The 23,019-nt window shown below is 23.0% G+C and overlaps 1 protein-coding gene across 1 annotated transcript; it reads right to left on the bottom strand.

Annotated features, from left to right (window-relative positions):
* Positions 1 to 13,175: 13,175 nt before the first annotated feature.
* LOC129615487 (probable cytochrome P450 6d5) lies at positions 13,176 to 22,609 on the bottom strand. The gene is made up of 6 exons (XM_055530735.1): positions 21,850 to 22,609; positions 17,372 to 17,524; positions 17,069 to 17,268; positions 15,573 to 15,806; positions 14,481 to 14,729; positions 13,176 to 13,374 (listed from the first exon to the last, which is right to left on the bottom strand). The coding sequence occupies exons 1-6, from the start codon at positions 22,377 to 22,379 to the stop codon at positions 13,217 to 13,219; spliced, it is 1,524 nt and encodes a 507-aa protein (XP_055386710.1). The 5' UTR covers positions 22,380 to 22,609; the 3' UTR covers positions 13,176 to 13,216.
* Positions 22,610 to 23,019: the final 410 nt, after the last annotated feature.

Here is a 23,019-nt window from a genome sequence, read left to right as displayed (position 1 = left end):
ATTTTTAAGTCTAATTTGCTAATTATAGGGATCTGGTTTTCTAGTAATTTTGTTTGATTTGGAAGGAAAATTTTAAAAATTTTCCAAGAAATTTTAAAATTTACACATATTTTTGAAAACAATGGCTTTTTCTAAGTACCATCAATTAATAATCGTGTATCAGTACCATCAATTAAATCTTTCAATTAACCAAAATTTTTACTGTAATTTCAATTGAGAATTTAATTTTTGGACTATGCTACGTATGTGTATGTATATAATATAATATATACGTAACTACTTCATTATATTTTAAATAGTCATATAAGGAACCTATACTAAGAGTAATTTCCTATTCTCTTCCATCATTAGATGACTTTAAATTTGAAATTTCTATTGAGTATACACAAAATTAGATGCCACAATTTATAAGTGTGCGGTATTTTTATTTAAATATACAGAAATATATTTTTTTTTAAGGATTGTGTAAATAAAATTTAATGGGAATTTGTGGAATGTGTTCTCAAGAATTTTTCATTATTTTACTAAGTACCACATTATATACACATAATATAGGTATATATAAAATTTATGTATACAATGTAAAATATATAATTACGTATTACATGGCACTGAAATTCTTAAATAAAATTATTTTAAAAAATAATTTTTATCTTCTAATTGGGCAAACCTTTGAGCAATTTATTTTCTGGTCTGTTTTCTTTACTTTCTTAAAAACCTCTAACAATATTTTTCATAAATATTTTTACTTAATAACACTTTGCAAATTCTTCATTTTAATATTGTGTGACATTGAAAATTGAAGATGAGAAAATGTTTTTTATTTGTTATTAAAATTTCAATGATATTTCAATGTTCTTTTAAATATTAATGACAATATTTACAATTACGCAAACTTATAAAGCGCATTTTTAAAATCTTTATTCTAAACTAATCAAAAATTAAATAAAAATTAAAGAATAAATAAAAATAAGATTTGCAACATATGTACCACTTCAGTTCATTGGAAAGAATTAAGTTAAGTAATACTATGTACAAAACTCTTAGACTCTAGCTTGAATTTTAAAACGAAGTTGAGATTTTAGATCGGCTTTACGAAACCTTTAATTGTTTAGTTTAAAATTAAAATATTTTGCAGACAACATTAATGAATAAATTTTTAAATACTTTAAATATTTTGAAATTGTAATTAATTTTCGGATACCAAACTTGTAGTTGTCTAAGACAACAGGACGCCATGATTTAGTATCAATTAAAAAAAATGCTTGCAAGGAATATAAAAATTTCAAGGCTTTTATAGAATTATACTGTATATCAAATTTTGTATTTGTAGTGTATTTGTAAATTTACAAAAAATAATTATTTTCTCATTTTTTCTTGAAAATGGGTACCCAAAAGAGTAATTTCAGTGTTATAATATTTTTTTTGATCTCATTATTATTATTTAATATTTATTGAAACAGACAGTTGAATCTGGATAATATTCAAAACTTGAAAAATTCTAATAAAGAAATTGTTTACCCGACCTCAAAGAATTTTACTCTAGGTCTATAATTGGAATCTCTTTAAATTTTCCTTGAATTACTATCTATTTTATTCAGTTTCATCTATATAAGTGGATAACATTTTTAATGCGCAAGTGCTTTTAACTAGTTTTTGTTAGAAAATGCTTTATTCTTATAGGAAGACGAAAGCGACCATATAGAATGAGTGTGATATTCGATAGAGAAACTGGTTAAGTGACAAAACCTTTACAATTGACGTCGGTTCTTTAAAAAATTTTTGTTTTATCTAGATTTAACTGTTTTAGTGATGAATTGTTAATCTATAATTTTTTTTCTCTGTTTGTTATTTTTAAAATTCAAAACAACAAAATTTACATATTACAAAATTATATTGTAATTCATGAATAGAATATCTGAATATATTGAAAAAGTTAAAAAGGGAATAATTTATATAAAAAAAATAATAACAAGAAAAAATGTAAAAAAAAAAGAAAAACAAAGAAGAAAAAAATAATTTGTGCTTTAGGCTTTGATTAATGAGAATATTATAGGGATCGTTTACACTACTATTAAAACGCACTGAGAATAGAAAAATTCCTTTAACGCTCCTAAAAATATCATTGGTAGCTATTTTTTTATAAAGCAAATGATATGCAATATATGCATAGTGATGTTTTAAGGATGTTTTCAAGGTCGACTAATTTGGAAGTATTCATTTGGGCTTTAATTTAAAAGTTTATTTTGGTATTTGTTTAAATTAAAATCAATTTTTTTAGTAATTAATGAGTTTTGCTTTTTCTTTATAATTTACAATTTTTCTGATAAAAATCGAGCAGTTTTTTGAGCAGAATGTTTAAAATTTCATAAATTAGAAGATATATGAGAAAATATTTTCAAAAATTAACTAACATTTAAAAAATTACTTTTGTTTTTGTAAAATTGTACAATGTGGAATTGTACGTACCATTATAAGCTAATGATAAGCCTTAAATAGCATTAATATAAGAAAATATTAAGAAATTTATGCTGGATTCCGACTCAAGCTTAAGTTGTCTATTGGTATACATTATGCAATTTAAGGGTAATTATAAAAATTTTTAAAATTCAAAAGAGCCAAGCATGTGTCTTAGCTTAAATATTTTTATGAAAGTTGTTATTAGCACAAAACGCTGTTCATTAATTGAAATTACTGGGAATTTTACTTTCAAAATAATCATTATAAATATAGAATTATCGAACAGAAAATGTAATTCAACTGATCGTAAAGTTAGAACTATTAGAAGGAAAAAACAAAAATGGTAAGGTAGCATGTATAAGGAAAATTCAATAATTAGTCTTAGAAATAAATTTATATTTATAATATTGTTACCGTTAAAGAAGAACTATTCCTTCGACTCTCTGTATATATTTTGATCAGAAGTATGTTCTATAGATTTCGGTCTTAAAGTTTGATATTTTATTTATAGTTTTTCCGATCATACCAAAATATTTTATGTTATAGGAATAAATTTTTTAGGCTTAACAAAGTTGAAACATCTATACGCTTTAAAAACGCTTTATAATAAAAAATATATTAATAGTAATAAGTAAAAGGCTGTCTAATAAGTTTTTAAAAGGGGATAAAAGTGCTTAAAAAAATTTTGTTTTTTAAATAACAAAGGAACCCCCGTAATACCTACCTAATATTTTAAAATCGTATACAAAATGTGATGGGAAATTGAAAGGATGAAAGTTTGTAGGTATGTGCAAAAGTGTCACACTATGAACTAAGTAATAAGAATAAAGGAGGAAAAAATAAAAAAATTAAAGTAATAGTAAAGTTAAAATTTAAATTTTATTCAAATATAAGAAAATACATACATATGTATGTGTTTATATATATATATATATATATATATATATATATATTAATGTAGAGGGAAAACAGAAAAAAATATCAATGTTTTTTAACTCATACATTCATACATAAATGCATATATAGATATATCTCTTTCTATATGCGGGTATATGTTTATACAATGGTGTAATTTATTGTACATTATGTATGTATGTATAAATATTATAAGCTTTATATAATATCATCTATTTATTCAATGTTAAAAACAGTTAGTAGCTCTTGGTAGTTGTAAAATGGTGGTAAAATAAAAAACAAAATAATTTCAAATAAAAGACGGTATATAGAAGACAACAAAATTACAAAAGAGGAAGAAAAAACACAAAAAAAAAAACAAAAAAAAATAAAAAAATATGATAAAAAAATTAAGAAGAAAGGTCGTGAGCAAATATAAATATGCAAACGATTTAAAAATGGGTCTGATAGGGTTTAGAGGGCGCAAAATGTAAATTTACATTTTAAATAATAATAAAAAAGGAAAACAAGAGAAAAAAATTACAAAAACAAAAGAAAAGAAAAGAAGCAAAACAAAAAATGAGAGTAAGAATAATAAAATGAAAAGTAGATGATGAAAGAAAAACAAGTGAAACAAGTAGAAATAACAAGAATATTTTGTGTCAAGGCAAATTTATTTGATTAAATTTTGTTTCAATGTTGTTTTTATTTTATTTTTTATCATATTTGAGTTTCATATACTTCCGAAAATAACATAGAATTGTAATACGGTCAAAAACAGCAAGCAAAAAAAAAGAACAATACATTTTATCCTTTCCTTTTTTCTTAACAAAGAACATTAAAGATCATGTTATGGAAGGTATTGTTTCCACAGTTTCAAAGTTTGATATGATCAAATTTTAACAGAAGCACAAATTTTCGGTAATGGTTAAGTTATGGTAGGTTTCGAAAACATTTTACCTTAAAATATCTTAAGAGTGGAAAATAGAAAAATTGAAATCTGTCGGCAAGTCTGGAGAAAAAATGGCTATTGCTTAAGACACTCACAGCCATTTTAAAAATCAGTTTTCCAACACTTTAAGATGCATTTCGACAGGTACAGGTATTGGAGCTAATTAAGAGTCTAGGGATAAAATTAATGCCATTGGAGATTAATATGACAAAAGGTCTCTCTTCGCTAACAAAAAAATTAGGACAAAAATTTTAAAGAAAATTTTAATATTGGCATGAAGTAAATTTGCTACTTATAATTGAATTAAAGGGAATAGAAATTAAATTATTTTGGAACTTATAGAATGTTTTTAATTAACATATACATATTTATATATATTTTGTAAGTTATAGCATTGGATTACAGTGTTATAATCAAATAATTTAGTTGGTCATGTGTTGTTCATGTCAGCTGTCTCATTTTATGTTTATTAATTTATGTATTTTAGGCATATTATAATATTAAGGTATATTATATTGTAATATAACAGTAAATAACATTAAGCTACTAATATTATTTTAAATAAGTATAATTTTTGTGATATTATAAGACTATAATATGAAATTATTATACTGAAATTCTCATTTTAATATAAAATTAATATAGCTATGTAGCTACCATTTACTTTATAAATATTTTGTGTTAGGAAATGATTTATTTTCAAATATGCCAGACAAAAGTTTTGATTTACATTATTGCAAGTTGGTAAAAAAATATCTTAGAAGTGACTATGAATTTCGGTTATGAGCATTTTTTTACTATGTTGTTTTTTTGAATGACAAAGAATAAGTTTATTGTTTATTGGTCTATTGAAGGTGTTTTAAAAATAGAATTATAAAAAGAGAAAAAAATTTTTTTTACGAATTATGTAAAAAATTCAAGCTCATATTTTTTTTGTAATAAAATTCATAATTGCGTAGCATATGAAAAATGTTATAGACTTTGAAGTGTTTATAAAGAATAAATAGGGCAATTTTTCGGTTGATGATTGAATTTTTTTTTAATCATAAAACCAGAAATTTTGATCAGAATGATATTTTTGATTAGTTCAACGTGTTCATCGTGTAAGTTTTCAAATTAATTTAAAATTTAAATCTTATTTTATCTTAAATATTTTGTAAAATAACAAAAAACTTTTTATAAAAAACAAAATAACTTTTTTATAATTTTTTCTAATTTTACTTTTTTCATCATTCCTGCTTACAACATCCACTTTTCTATGATATACACACACATATGTACTTGAACTTTAAAAATCTTTCCAAACTGATTGAATAAAATTCTTCTCTTTTAAATTACTTATTCTAAATAAGATTAAAAAAAAAGGTAAATAAACAAAGAAAGAGAAAAAGCAAGAAAATTAAAGTATTGAGATTAAAAACTCAAGTAAAATATAAATGAAAATTAAAATTCTACTTAATTAATTATACTAAAAGCATACTTATAGGGGTATTAAATTTATTAAATGTGAAATGTAGGATAACATATTTATTTTTTTCTTTATTTTTACATTTAATGAAATGCAGTACCTCTTAAAGTGAGCAGAGTAAGTTCAAAGAATGAATAAATGCACAACTACGGGACTAATTGCATATCATTTGGATTTATTTGTTTTTTTTTCTGTTGAATTTAAGAAAAACAAAAACATTTTTATTTTGATCTTATATTTTTCTTATCTTTAAATTCTGTTTTTGTGAAGAAACAGTAAAATGGTGATGTTATACTCGAATTTATTTTATGATTGTAAGTATGTATGTATGTATATTTCATTTTCCGGAAGGGATTCTTGTTTTTCTGTTGTTTACCTTTGACATTTTTTGTTTACTATTGTCATTTTTATATTTTTGTTGTTATTATTCAAATGAATTATTAACTATTTTTATTGTTAGAAAATTATAAAGAATTTTTTGCCCCCTGTTATTTCTTTTTTCTTGATTATATTTTTAATTAACTTTCATTTTTAATTTTATAATAAATTAAAATTAAGTGTCAAAGTGCGTTTAAAATAAATAAAAAAACATAATCTTTTGTTATACTGGAAGAATATTAATAATGTATAAGAGTTTGAAAATTAAAATTAAAGGTTCATATAAGTAAATAATAATAATGAAAAATATTATTTCTGGAATTTTAATATTCTAAGATGATTTCATGCATCAATAAAGAAAATTTGTTGTATGAATTGAAACCAAAAAAAAAATTACTTAATTTATCCATTAAAAATATTAAAATTATAAATTGCATTAAAAATATTTGCATAAAAATATAAAAATGAAATCATAATAAAAATAATAATATAAAAACAATATTTTTCACCTTTACAATATTTTTTAATCGTTAATAATATTGGTATAAGGACATTCCTCCTCAAAATTACTTTAGTATTGTATTCAACAGTAATATGATGGTTCGATGTCTACCATAATATTGAACTGTGTATTATAATTGAAATATTCATAAGAATTAATTTTTGTTATTTACTTTATTCGTTTTAAATGTATCAATATTACTTTTTAAATGGTATTTACATTTATTTTTATAAAATTGTGAAAAATATTGCACAAAAAAATTATTTTTTTTTTTACTATTAAATCAGAAAACTTTTTTTGGTAAAAGGGAGGAAAAAGAAAAAAAATTAAAAAAATTCCGTACAATCTACAATATAAATATTTATTTGCCTTTATTTTGTATTTAAAAAAATAAAACATGTATAAGGAAAATATCGCCTACAGTTATGCAATATTTTATTTTTATTGCATTATATCGCAAATCCGTTTTGTACTTTATTGTAAATTTAACAAAAGCTTAAAAAATATTGTACTTACATAAATATATTTATAGCCGCCCAAGTCAGACATTTATACAAGTGTCTATGTGAATAAAATTTAATATATTTGGAAATGAAAATATAAAGGTTGCAGTTTAAGAGTTTAAAAAATTTAAAAATTTGACAAAACGAGGATTTTATATTCAATATTTGTACATGTATAAGAATTTTTGATGACAATAACGATATTAGAGAAAATTGGTATCAATAAAATTTATACAGTCATTGAAGACTTATGTATAGTAAATTTTCAAAATTTTCCTGCATCTTAGCAAAAACTTAAAAACTTCACTTTCTATTACACATAATGGCCGTCCGGAAGTCATTTAATTAGGGTTCAAAAATTTACTATATTCTTAATGGAATGTAAATGCAAGTGTGGAAGCTGAAAAATCTTAATTAACTAATCTTCTATTTTTTTAACATGCTATTATTAAATTTGCAAATTTTGTATATATGGAACATACTTTGTATATTGTTATCAGTTACATTATTATTTTTATCATCGTCAATTTATAAGCTTTTTATATTTATGTATATTAAATAAATTGTAATTTAATCATATAATTTTATATGTTCTTCATATTTATTTAGGTTATATTTTTGTTGCTCTGTTTTTGGTCTCCATTTTTTCGTTCATAAACAGAAATTATGACTGTACAAAAAAAAAAAAATAAGAAAACCGAAAAAATACGAGAATAAAATTTTTTTTTTAATAAATAATCCCTTTACTCCTTTATTTTTCCATAAATTTATTATAAAAAGTGCTTATAAAAATTTTGTGATGCGATGTTGAATGAAAAACAAAAAAGAAAAATGATAATAAAGAATAAAAATGTTTTATTCAGAGAAAAACATAAAATTTTTTTAAGAAGAAAAATAAAAGCAACAAGATAGAAAAAATTAGAAACAACAACTTGCATAATATTTTTTAGTAATATGGTAACCTACTCGTAGGTATATACAAGCTAAGAGTGGTCTCATATAAACTACCATTTAAACATTACGTAAGCTTTTCATCATATTTATTTCCTGACATTGTTTCCAATTTATTTTATGTGCGAGTAAATATGTGTTGTTGTTTTCCCTTCACTTAAAATTATTATTACAACAATATTATATAGAAGAAGCAATCACTTGTATCCTGTTTCAGCACTCACCAATCACCATACAATAGTTATTTTCTTCTATTAAATTTTTATTCTACTTTTTTGTTTTGTGCCATAATCATTCTGTACATGCTCATATTCTATGTTTTATTTGTCAACTAAAGGACGAAAGGAGTAAAATGTAGAAGCAGTTATATAATAATAGCAATAATAAGAAAAATAGAAAACAAAAAAACATATAATAATTAATCATAACATGTAAGCAACAATAATGTCACATACATGTGTATAAGTTTTTTGTGAATGAGTTTGTCTTATTTGTATGTGAATAAAAAAAAAATATTAGAAAAATTCTATTGTCTGCAATGCTATTAATATTCTGCTAGAATGATAGGGGTGCGTTTTGAAAATTTACTCTGAGAAAATTTTAGAATACAGTTTATCGTAAAAAGTAATGGTAAGGAAAGTAAATTAAAATTTTTTTAAAATAGGCCATGAGAAATTAACGATAAAAAATAAAGAAAGTGAAATGAACACTTAAATCATGTGTATTGAAAAATTTTTACTCTTGCTTGATACGTTATCATTTTCATCACGAGTATATATTAGCAACTATGAACGACGACGTAGATAAGGCCACTTTTATTATTAAAAACGGAATATTAAGGAAAATTAAGTCTAAATCGATTCTAATAAAATTGGTTAATAAAATAAGTCTATCGATTCTGATGCGAAGTAAGACGCAGATGTTTGCCATTTCCCATACGAGTCGCTTAAACAATTAACACCGATCGCACAAAGGCAATCATTACAAGTATGTGAAATGCATTAGAAAATCTGTTGATTTATATTGCACCAAAAAAATTAATATTTATCTATTCTAATATGTAATAATATGTGAAATCGGAATTGTGAGCGGCGGGTTCGTTAGTACTTGATATCCATTAAGAATCATCATATTAATTTTTTTTTTTAATGTTCTAATGTTTTTAAAGTTTTCATGCCCAATACATTATATGATCGTCTTTAAATATACAGTCAAGCATTTTCATATTACAACAATTGCAAATTTTCTTTGGAATAAATCTCTTGCATACCCCAATACATAAAATATTATGTTTTGATATTTTTACTTGTTTTGATTTGATTGTTATAATCCTTGTTATTTCCCATACGAAGTAATATAGAAAAAGAAAAACAATGAAATAATAAAGAAAAGGAAGTAAAAAAAGAATATTGAAACAAAATATTTACTTTTTGTAATGTTTTCCTGATAAGATGAATTTTAATTTTTAACTAATTTCTTACTCATACCATACGCGAGTATAACATTGGTATTATGAACATCTAATATTAATATGTTTGGATTTAGTCAGATTTTTATATATTCATAATGTTCCAAAATTATTTGATTTGTAGTCTAGCAAAACCTATAATATTATACGTAGATCAACCTATAATATTATACAATATTTTACAAAAATATTCAGAGCTCGCTATTTTGTAGTTGAGATATTTGAGATTTTGAATATTCGTGTCCAATTTATTTTAAGGCGAAATTTTTATTTTATTAAACCCATTTGCAATGTGAAATTGATATTTAATCAGGTGGGTTACTCCAGAAATTGTGTATAATATCGACAGAGATTAAAGATTGTTTGTAGAAAATTTAGGAAATATAAGGTATCTAATATAGTAAAACAAAAATTTTTCTATTGCTAAGCAACATTTTTAATTTGAATTTAAATTTGAAACTGGCTTCGTTTTTGGCTTCAAATTCGAAACTAAGTAAATCAAATAAATTATGTTTTAATGTGATGTGAATTATTTTGAAAAAATTCTATGTTTGAAATAAAATTACGAAGTACAAAAATGATCTTAGTCAGTTTTTACTTGCAACCGCGCATATCTAAAATTTAAAGACCGTGCACTTTATTAAGTTTGTAATTGATTATAATCGAACTTTACTAGTTTTCTAAAAAGCAGTTATTTACATTTAAAGGTAACATTAAAAAGGTTGACTAGGATATATTGTAATTTGGTTAATAACATGAACCCTATCAGTTATACATTTATAATTTATAATATTTAAGAGTTTACAACATAAAAATCCAAGTTAAGCTAAGTTTGATACAAAACAAAAAAAAATAATAAATTCGGAACTATTAAAGTTTCGAAAGTAGAATAAATTTAAACAAATACTACGAGTATTTTATAACAAAACAAGTAAAAAATATTTGGTTTTTTGCGATTTTAATATTTTTCCAAAGAAATTAAAAAAAAACGTACTTATTAGTTTTGCACGGTCCTCATACTCTTCTGTCCGAAAAGTCAATAACATTATTTGTGGCATCTCATAATTTTGGCATGATAATCATTTGTTCAAAGGGACGTACTTATGAAATAATGTATGTATATGCTTAGGAACTTATACTGTGAACTGAGATAATAATATTTTTCACTTAAACCAAAACTGGCACATATAAACGGAAATACAATTTTCTTTATGACGTCCAAGTGGCCAGTAATACCATTATAAGGCATTTTCTTATTGTAAGCGACAGGGATCCATACTATGATTTGTAATATTTGCGTTTGATTTGTAATGAAATGATAAATATAAGTCTGTGCATTAGGACGAAAAGGGATAATATATATTTTGTAATATTGATATATTTACATTTATACAAAATATAATATGTGTAGATATAAGTATTATCTATATTTAAATAATAAATTAACTGAAATATGTTTACATTTTTAATATTAACATAAAATATTTTTTATATAACAAAAATAGTTTGTAAAAAATTTTCTCTTAAGTTTTATATTAAAGTAAGCAAAAGGAAAACTTCATGAGATCCATGTAAAAAATCTATGAGTTGTGATTATTAACATAATAACCTATATGTGTCTCTGTACATGGTGAAGAAATATAAGTATTTTATATATATACATCCTTATCTAGTAAATTATACTTATTCAGAAATGACTCAGCAAATATTCTTATAAGAATTTGAAAACAAAGAATGATGTAAGAACTGGAAGAAAATGTTTTATACTTGAACTTCTTAAAGCACAAATGCATATTGAATTACTGCTCTTAAAAACATCTGAATTACTGGTTTCAAAAACTTTTATTGGCAAAATTGTAAAATTTATAAGAATTAAATCAAAAAATATAGCCTCAGTGTCCAACGAACGGCCAAAATGCGAACAATTATGTAAAACCTAGCCATGAAATTAATTTCAAAATTACGAAATGACCGACCAAGGTCAAAATGGCAAATCTGCCACGCTATACTTATTATAAAATTGAGAAAGTTGTCAAACTATAGCATTTTGAAATAAAATTTTATCACAAAATATTTTAAATAAATCACAAAAAAGAAACACTGAAAAACAAAATTCAAAATACTAAAACAAAAAATTATAAAAAAAAATTTAAATTTTGTTTTATTGCGATAATTTCTTTTTATTTCTTTTTTTAACATTTTTATTATTGCTGTAGCAAATATTTTTATTAACTGGGTTAATCTGAGATGATTTTTTCGTTGCTCTTGCTTTAAATTTTTTTGTTTTTATTATAGTTGCCTTATTGCCATACTTTCATTAAATACAATGCATTTATTTTCATTTATTTTGCTGGCTTTACAAAAATTTTCCACATAAATGAAAAGAATTTTTCTTTGTTTTTATGGTACAAAGAGAGGAAAAGAAATGAAAAAATATAAAATAAAGGCACTGTTTTATTATTTTAAAAAAAAAGTGTTCTTTTATTATCCTAAATTTTACTATTTATTCACTTTTCAAATTTGAAAAATGTTGCAAATGTTTTGCTTTGAAAAAAAAGGATATTATAAAAGGATTGAAGGAAATGTAAACATGATGGTAATTCTACATAAAAATTGTGAATCATATTGAATTAATTAGCGAATATTAGCTATATAAAGTTTATGAAATATAAAAATTCTCCTATAAAATACAAATCCCTTAGGTGCCTCAAAAAATTCCTTAAGATGCTTTAATCTCGGGCTATATTTAAGATGACTTAATCTTTATGCGGGCTATACTTAATTTTCTACTTTAAAAAAATATATACTTCATGTAAGAGATTAAGAGATCAGAGATTTGAAAGAAGATTAAGGTTTTATCGTAAAAACAAATTATTTAAGATGCGTAATTTATTTTTAATAATTTAATTTTTTAAACAATTTTTCATTTTTCTTTGGTTTTCCCTAAACCTTGAAAATAGTCCTTTAATCTGTCAATATTTTAAATAAAAATGACTTCTAATGATGGTTATGGTTTATTAATATTGGTAACATATTCACGTCATTGCATAACTTTTGGATGAAATCTTATAATAGAAGCAAATTCTAATGAGATCAAATCAGACGAGGAAAAAATAAAAAAAAAAAAAAAATCTGTTACAAAAAGAAATTCCGGTTTTTAGAGGGGAAACATTTACCATTAAATAAAAATGTTTAAAAATCTACAGATTTCGAAAAAATTGATTGCCGAAAATTGATTTTTACACAATTCTGTTCGAGATTTGTTTTAACGATTCGGGATTAAGAACGGAATCAAAAAAATAATTGGTTTTTCGAAAAAATTAATAACATATTTAGGACTTTTTATAAGTTCAACTTTCTACGAGTAATGGAGCATAACTTTGATAATTGTAAAAAATTGTAGTTTCTTTCTAAAATTGTAGTTTCTTTCTTAATGGAAATAAATGTTTTAAATAACAAGCACATATACAGACGGACGAGCTGAACCTAACAAGTTCATTTTTTCTTCGACTTGCAATACGATACTCTGCATATTTCATTATTTCTTATAATATTTTTAATTAAAAAATTTAAAGAGAATAGAGGAATGAAAAAAAAAGTTTTCATTTTAAAATAAAAGTTTTTTTTTCTTGCAAAATTTTTATTTCTTTGAAAGTTTTAAATTAATTCCACCTTTTGGCATTAACGCTACAGAATAATTATCAAATTCGATTTCTTTTTTTTCTATTGCTTCAATATTGAATTTTCTTAGAATCATCACTGCGCCCAATTTAACGTTTATTTTGCCCAATCTTATTGCTAAAAATGAAAAGAAAAGAAAAATAAAAAATGAAAAAACTTTAAAAATATTGAAAAAAATTTAAAATTATATGAAAATTAATTTAATTAACAATTTTAATTAAATAAGTTTATAATAAAATTGTGATGAACTGATATTAGATAGGCTAAGGAAAGCGATACAAAATGATTTTGAATTGACTTTATTTGTAGAAATTACACTATAACAGATTATCAAATTTGATAGGAGTTTTGCAGAAATAAGGCTTTAAGAACAACAATAATATTTCTTTTAAAATTAACCTGAGACATTAAGGTTTATTCAGGTATTTCCAAATTATATTAGTTACTACTCAAATCTTAAATCTAAACGTGATTAAAATTAAGAGATAAAAAGTTGATTAGCTAAAGCAAGAGGATCCTTGTGGTTCTAATTATAAATTGTGCTAAATTATAATTAAAATTTAGATCTTTTTTTAATAAATGCACTCATGTTTTCAAAACCTATAAAATTAGATTAATTTCAAATAATATTTTATTTAAGCAAAGACTTAAGAAAACCAGCGACATTTTGCAACTAAAGAATTTATACTAAATTTTCATAATTTTAAAAATTGTTAAATTCTGTTCTTTTTGGATGTATTCGGAATTACCGAGATGAAGAGCAAAATTTGTTAAAATGAGTTTGAATTGAAATTTCTATATGTAAGGAAATTGTATACTAATTTCATGCATTTGTTTTTTTGGATATAAGCCTAAAAATTATACCAACATTATCGAATTATTAGACAGAAATAAGAATATGTATACATGCATATATACAACTTGTATATATATTGCAATTAATATAAATAGTTTCTTATTATGTATTATACTGTTATATTACAAATAATGAAAAGGTTAAAGATAATTAGAAAAATTTATTATGTAAATTTTTCCATATTTACTAAATTATTTATTTAAGAGCAATATTCTAGGGCAAATTATCGTATTAATAACATTAATTCATGTAATGATAATAATGTTATACATATAATATAAACATTTACATATAAATATATTCAATTACATGTATATGTACGTACATGTATATATATGTATTCTAAAAATAATATAATAATCCTTACCAATACAATGTCTTGGACCATCACCAAATGGCATATAAGCTGATTCATTATAATTTTTTTGATCTTCTAGGAAACGTTCCGGAAGAAATTTTAATGGTTCTGGAAAATATGTTTCATCTCTATGCATTCCCAATAGTGATATTATAATAGGAGTTCCTTTTTTTATTATTACATTTTCTGTTTCAATTTTATAATCTTCAGTACATATCCTATTCAAAACCGGTAAACCAGGATATTTTCTCATGGTTTCTTAATAATTTTTATATTATATAGAATGTAGTATATGTTATATATAGATGTTTATATTTATGTAAGTAAAAAAATAATATTATAAGATTAGAAAAATTTGATATAAGTATGTTAGAATTGGTATTCTTGTATGTACAATGATAGTATGAGATAAAAACTTAAAGCATTTTATATATAGAAAAAAGGAAAAGAGATTAGAATTTTTTTGTTCATTTTGTAATCAAATTTAATGCTAAAACAGTGTTGTGACTGTGGAATTTTTAAAAAATTTTTGTTTTAAATTAACATGGAAATTAGTTTTGAGTTTCCATTTCTATCGATAATTTTTTTCATTAAAATTTACTTAAACATTAATTTACAATGAAGCAAGGCTTCAGAAGGGAGACTACTCGAATATGAATAAAAAAATTTGTTTTAAATTGAATGCTATAACAATTCCCACTTCAAGTCTTGCGAGACAAAGAAACGAGATTGTCACTATTGTTTCGAAATTTGAACACAAAGGGGTTGGTTCTGAAAATTTAATATTTTAGTTATATTTTCCATGTTTCAGGTAATTAACAAAAATTTTGTTTTCCAACCAAATTTTTTAAGATTTTTAAGTTTGAGATATAAAGTTAATAAAGAACAAAAATAGAAAATGGAATTGTTGCTATAAAATCGAGCTCTTGTAGCACTATAAATTATTTGATTGGGCATATTTTTAAATTAAGTTTGATTTTATTAGTCTTTCACAATATTTTTAAATTTAACAAGACTCATTTATTTTAGTAAAAGTGACAACACTGCTGATTTTGTTTTTATTACGTTTCAGTTTTGTTTTTCTTGTGTCTTGATACTTACCGTTAATACATAGTTCTAAATATGACATTTCTTGTATTGAATCATATGTAATTTGTCCATTATGTTTCTCTAGAGTTTCATTGATATTTTTTTCTAATTTCAAGTAAATTTCTTCATTTTGAGCCAATTCATATAATAAAAATGCCAATGTACTGGCACTTGTTTCCAAACCCGCAATATAAAATAAAAATGCTTGCGCTGCACATTGTTCTATTGTCATTGATTTGAGATTTTCTATCAAGAAAAAAAAATTGCAATTTTATAATTTTCATCAACAATATACTTAGAATAAGAAAATTCTATAATACAAATAAAAATTACAAAAAAAAAAATGAATTTAAGAATATAAAAAATTTTCTTGAGATTTTCCTTTCATTTATTTTTCTGTTAAATGTAAGTAGTATAATATGTGTGTATTATGTAAAGAATTTAGTATTATAAATTGAAAATTAAATAAAACTTGCATTATAGTACAGGGTATACTTATATTAATGGAATGTGATTCAAAATTTTACTATTTTACCCTTGATGAATGGCTTAATAAAAAATTAACAGCTCTTTTTTAAAGATGAAATGTAGAAAATTTATACAGAGATTTGATATTTATTAATAAGTGATTGAGTATAAGTTGAAATTAATGGGTGATGATTAAGTTTTAATCGTTCGCATAATGTTAGCATTTCAATCGCTATTTTAGATTTAAATTTTTAACAGTTCAGTAGGAAAAATGGGTTGCTTCAGTGTAATCATTATTTTATAAGTAATTGACTATGAGGTTTTGAATAATATTTCATAAATATAATCAAAATTCAATTAATTTATTAAATACGGGAATTATTCAAACATATGTTTAAATGCATCCCATAGAAAATCCGCAATTTATATACTAGTTCTATTTGAAAAAGTTTATTCAGAGTTTTATTCAACCGGTACCACAGGAATTTTAAGCACCAAAGTTTTTATTCCACCGATTGAGATTTTAAAATTGATAACAATTTTAATAATGATAAAAAAAAGTCCATTTTAACACATTGTCATCTTGAAGATTCCTGTCATGTACAGATTCTACTTTAAAAATCTTTTATGCGAAAAATTGTGCTGAAGATTAAATTAAATAAAAAAAAACACTAAAGAGTGCATTTATAATATTGAATTTTTAAAAAAAAAAATCTTATTTTTTTTCCGTGCAAAAATAATGCTTTTCAACCTGTAAACGAATAAATGCAATAAGTGTAAAGAAAATGAAAACTTAAATTCTTAATTTTTTTGAGGGTGGTTAATCGCTCTTGAATGAAAATAATGCGGTACACATATAGACAAATAAAATATAATGCTATATATATGCAATTGAAATTTTGGAAGAATATGCACATATTTTCGTCTTATTTTCCTAAAAATAATGATAATGAAACTTTTCACTTAATATTTTTTTTGTTATATTAAAATCTTCAATGAAATTCTTTTTATATATGTATATATATATATGATAATCATACCAGCTGCAGTTTCCACATCCCATATATTATCATCAATATTAATTTTTCCAGTATTACGTAATTGTATTAGAGATTGCATCAAATCTTTTCTTACAAAATTATTTTTTTCTCGAAAATCAATTGTTTCCTTAACAATTTTAACCATAAATTTGCGTGCGGGATTTGAATTAATAATGAATTTTGGTATGAATTTTACAATTCTATAATATATAAATGATAAAAATTATGATTTATATATTTTTATTACATAAGAGTGCAGTAGTAATGAAATTTGCTAAAAGTAATTAATAAAATAATACTTACTGAGGACATAGGAATAGTGCCATACCTAATAATTTGTTGAAAAATGTATTTTCATTTATTTTATCCTTAATCATAAAAAATTCATTTGTTTTATCTTTAAAACTATTCGTTTCAATACCAAATATAGTTGATGCAATTATGTCAGCAGCATATCTAAAAGAAAATATAATTATTGTAAAAAATTGTAAAATAAAATTTTAAAATTATATTTGAATTTTTTTGAATCCTAACGTGATCCAATTTAGATTTTACTCCATCTCCAGCGTACTTCTTATTGAATTTTTATTCTAAATTTGTTAAAATAATTTTTTATCCATTTTTGGTGAAAAAACTATTTAATCTGGGACCGAAAATTTGTAAAAGTTGTCGGTAATATTCGCTAAATCTTGTGAGTAAAACAGATATTTCGATCTAATTTTGAAACAAACAGGTTTTCTTTTTAATTTATAAAGCTGGAAGACACTTTTTCATGATTATGCCTAAGTTTTGAACAAAATAATATTGGCCAAATTCTGCTATTTTGAACTAGATTTCCGACAAACAGAATTTTCGATGACATTTTTTTTAATTGAAATAACCGGTTTTTTTTTAAATCCTTAAGAACTGATTAACGATTCCATGATTAAATTGAAATCCAAAGTTTGTCAGACAAAAACGTAATAATCAACAAGTTTTACCTTTTATGCGGGAAACACATACGCAATATGATTTTAATATTCTAGCTATAAAATTACTCTTAAGCTATATTAGTAAATCAATATTGATAAATTAATTGAATAAATGAAATTATGCATTTATCAAAAATTTCTTACAATTGAGTATAAGTCATCTCCCATATTATACTGCATAAAAGTAAGTGAGTATGTATAAAATATTGTTTTCTTGAAGTATGTATGAAAACAATGCAATTTTACACCTTTCATCAAACCACAAAATCCGCATGTATTCTCTAATTATCAAAATGTATAATTATTGCTTTATTTTATATTTAAAAGTTAAATATGGTAGGTGAAAATCTTATTAAAATCAAGAAATTCATGAAAAAATGTAAAGTTACGCTTAATGAGATTCTCTTAAAGCTCATAAAGTGGGATGAATGAATGTGTTAGAGTAATATTATATAGCAATAATATATTAATAGCAATAATTATTACTATATATAAATTACTATATATAACTATTATATAATTATTACTATATATAAATACAAATAGAAATAAAGAATATTTGATATTTAATTTATAATTAGCTACTTCGGAAATTTTTATAAAAGTTTTCATGTATCACTATGAATAGCACTGCCACAAATTAAAAATTTACATTATGAGAATTTAAAGCTCAAAGTTCACTGTAATATCTATACAACCAGAAGCTAGTTACTATTAAAATTATAAATTTAAAAAAAAAATTATTTATTAAAATGATAAAGAAAGATTGCAGTATTTTAAATTTATATATTATTCTCTTAGAATAATATAGATTAAGATTTAACGTAGTAGTTAACAGGCGAATTGCTTATGTCGCTCTTTTATCTCACTTTTTTATTTACTTTAAAAACAGAAGTCTAGTTTTCCGTTTTTCTAATGCATATTTCATTTTTTCAATTTGATTTTTGCATTTTTATTCAAATTATCGACTGGGCGTATCACTTTAACAAACAAAGTAAATAAATTTTGTATAAATTTAAAAAAATCGAGATGCATTACCTTCTAAGAAGATAAATATATCTTCATAATTACTAATCTTGTTCTCACTTAGCGAGTAAAATAGCGAGGTATGTGATCAGAGTCTGAATAAAAAAAAACAGATTTTATCAATTTATTTCTAAAATATTTGTATATTACATTACAAAATCACTTCCATTATAGTTTCAAATAAAGTAAATGAAACTTCCCCTTTCTATAGTAGGAATTACCACATTTTTCCAGGCAGTCTTATTTAATATACATGGATTTAGTATAACACTGACAATTTTAATTTATATGAGTATGATATTTTTAATATTATTTTTTTCAGAAAGTTAAGCTTTATGGCCCAGTAACACAAAAAAGAGAGACAAGGGAAAAGAAACTGTCTTCCATTAAATTTTTTATGGAATATAAATTAACTAGTATAGATATGATGAAGTGTTTGATCAAAATTAAATATTGAAATTCTTTCTAAGTGGTTAAGAAAATATCAAATATTGTGCATTCAAAAATCTTTATGATCAAATAAAAAATTTTAAGAAATAAATTTTCATTAGAAGTAAATTGTTATGCATGGAAGTATGTAGATCTAAAAATCAACTTATAAAATATTTTACACATCTATACACATGTACATATATAGATACTTTCAGATCGTATGTCTGTCTCGTATTAATACAATTTTTTAAACCCTAATTTTTCTATAGTGTTATCGTATATGATTTCGCGCCAATATTTGCAAATATTCACATTGCATTTATTGTAATAACAATTTTTAGTATATTTGATACTAAAACGCAAATATTACGAATTATACGTGTACCTATTTTATAACATATGTACATATATAAAAATACTGCAAAAAAACTTCATATGTATAAAAAAAAGTAATAAAAAATAATTGTGTTGATGTGCGTTTTTTATTTAATTAAAAAGTTTATTAGAAATTTTACACTAGATGACCGACTAAAAAAAGATGTACAATTATTATTGTTTGTTTTTCTTATTAAAAATTGCATAATATTTTCATTTGAGTATTCAATTTAAAATATCACTAATTTTTTTATAAAAAAAAAACCTACATTAGAATAAATGATGACTCAAAAAAATTCACAATGCTGTTACACATTTTTTTCATATCCATGAAATTATACTCAAATTTAATTGAATGCGATTTTATTTCTCAAATAATACAAAAATTTATTTTTATTGTCTGAATATTAAAGCTATTTGAAATTTCAAAGCAGTAGATGAGATAGTCGGCATGTTGAATCTCAGTATATGAGAAAAGCTTTACGCCTTTAAAAGCTTTAAGTTATAAATTAAGTTTTATTTCATAGAATGACCGGGAATGCTTTACAGAAAATTTGCAATTGGCGCCATAAAACTTTGGAGATTATAGATAATTCATTAATTCAAATCAGGAAGTTTACGTTTAACAATCAATAATATTGTTTTTCTTGTTCAAGGTCCAGGCCCGAATTTTCAATTCTGGCCGAAAATTTATTTAACAAACAAAAAATTAAATAATACCGCTTTAAATTTGGTGTTTCATTACTTATTAATTTAACAACTACATGTTGTATTAGCAAAATTCATAATTTGGGGTTTCGTTTTGATCTGGGTCAAAGAAACTATTTTGTAAATGTACGTAAAATGGGTTTCTGCTTTATTTTTCGAAAATCGATTTTTCGGAGCTTTATCTACTTTATAAGCGTCAAAATTGCATAAGAATAAGAGGCAAATATCTTTTGAAAATAAGTGCTGCAGAACTGAGTGTAATCAATTACCAATTCATTCACAAAATACTCCTTAAAAATTATTAAATATTATTTTTTTTTAAAGAGTTTGTAGAACATATTTCGGCCTAAAATATTTCGGCCTATTAAATGTAATACTATTTTCAATGGTATAGTCAGTAAAACCAATCATGCTCGTCGCCGTTCTACATTTGTTTCATATTCTATAATGTGCTACTATTTTATTTTCATTTTATTCAAATTCATTTTAATATTTAAAATTTTTATTTTAATATTTTCTTTTAAAAAATATTTTGTATTTTTTAATGTTTTATTGATCATTATAGTGCCAATAATTGAGTCAACATTTAATATAGAGGTTATTAGAGTCCAATAAAAAATTTAATTAAATTTTATTTTTTTTTATATACTTAGTTTTTATTGAATTTATTATTGTTTCTTAAAAATTTATTTGCTTACACGTTTGCTGTACATAGAATGTTATCAGTATGACATAGTGCAAATCAAGTGATTAAAGTAGTGAAAACTTTTATCAGTTTTTAAAAACTTATTGCTCTTATAGTTTTTATTATTGATTATTATTTAATAACTTATAGTTATTTATGGTTATAATGCGATTACTACCAAAATTGTTTGATTTGATAAACGATTTCATTATTCTTGGGGGTATTAAGCTGATTAGAATTATATCGTTATCTGATACAAAGTGTGTATTTTTAATACAATTTTAATAGATTCCCACATAAGTTCAAAGTTCAAAAGTCTTATTTATTTACAAAATTTAATGTTAAATAATGAGAAATTAAATATTTTACTCATGCCTTTATAGAAATAGCAAAACTGTGCTCTAAAGTAATTGCAATTTGTGCAATTGAGACAATATTTTTTCTGAAAAATTTAAATTTTTCTTTTGTTAGGCTAACATTTTATTAATTTATCGAATTGAAATTGCTAATGAAAATGCAAATTTTATAAACATATGAAATTTTTTTTTTTCACAAATATGTGTGAAAAGTTAAATAATTCTCACCTGTATGTTACATCTTTAACATCAATTACTTTCTTTTCATTTTTATCATCTGGTATTATTGAATTTAAATAGATTTCCATTTGTTTACCAACCATTTCACTAGCTAAAAACATACCCTTAATTTTACCAGATGAAAATGATGGTGCCAATTTAGAACGTAATGCTTTCCATTTAGTTCCTTCTAATGCAAATAAACTTTCTGATAATTGATCATTTTCATCAACATAAATTCCACGATCATGAAAATTATTAAAGTCTTTAGTAAAAATATTTTTAACAATTTCCGAATCACGTATTAAAAGTGCTGGACGAAAAAATAAGTAAATTCCAACAATTGGACTTGATGTAGCATTGTATAAATCTTGAATGGCACAACCAAAAGATTTTAAACCTTTTCGTACTGAATCTAAGTTACCAAATGGAAATGTTGCATCAATATCATCAAAACCATTACGAGGCCAATATGTATAAATACTTTTAATATAAAAATAAAGTCCTGTTAAAAAAATCACTAACAAAAATGTTAACATTTTTAAAATTTATTTTTTTTTCTGTTAAATCCAATGTATATAAGTATGTTTCTGTATGCTTGGATATATTAATGTCGTAAAAAAACGATGTAAACAAGAGAGTTTGCAATAAACCGAAAAAAAGTAATTTTTTTTTTCGCGTTAATTTTGCCGCTGCAATTATTAATGGAATATTTTTCACTATTTTTTAATTTTTTTCATTTCGCTTTATCAACTGTACTGTAACGCGTTCTGATAACAACTAAATAATGGCAAGTCATTAAAGTTGTTTAGAACTATTCTAAATGTGATTTTGATTAGAAGTTTTGTTTTCTCTTCTTCTTTTTTACAATGTTTTTCTTTCTCTTTTTGTGTCTCATTTTCATTACAAAATTAATTACGTTATTACTGTATTTGAGTAGTTAATAGTACTTATTATGTTTTTTTTGTTGTCAGAAAAGCTCTTGCAATTGATTGTCTTCATTGTTTAATATTCTTTTTCAGAAATCTAGTAATTAATTCTAAACCGGTTAAACTTCAATGTGATCATTAATAATTATCGTTATCTAAGAAAACTGTTGCATTATGAAGTTTATATAATATCAGCAGCATTAGAACTCTAATTTTGAAATTATAAAATATTTATAATATATAGCTCAGT

This window comes from Condylostylus longicornis, unplaced genomic scaffold, assembly GCF_029603195.1.
Source record: "Condylostylus longicornis isolate FDR11 unplaced genomic scaffold, ASM2960319v2 ptg000135l, whole genome shotgun sequence".
NCBI classification, from domain to species: domain Eukaryota; kingdom Metazoa; phylum Arthropoda; class Insecta; order Diptera; family Dolichopodidae; genus Condylostylus; species Condylostylus longicornis.
The sequence above is the reverse complement of the archived record's forward strand: the minus strand, read 5'-3'. Positions and strand labels throughout refer to the sequence as shown.

What these genes read in the sequence shown, in the direction of transcription:
- LOC129615487 (XM_055530735.1), bottom strand. Translation starts at nt 22,379, where the DNA reads ATGTTAACATTTTTGTTAGTGATTTTTTTAACAGGACTTTATTTTTAT. An exon ending in GGATGTGGAAACTGCAGCTG is followed by an intron (nt 15,807 to 17,068) that starts GTATGATTATCA and finishes TTTTCTTGATAG; the next exon opens with AAAATCTCAAATCAATGACA. An exon ending in TGGTCCAAGACATTGTATTG is followed by an intron (nt 13,375 to 14,480) that starts GTAAGGATTATT and finishes TTTCATTTTTAG; the next exon opens with CAATAAGATTGGGCAAAATA.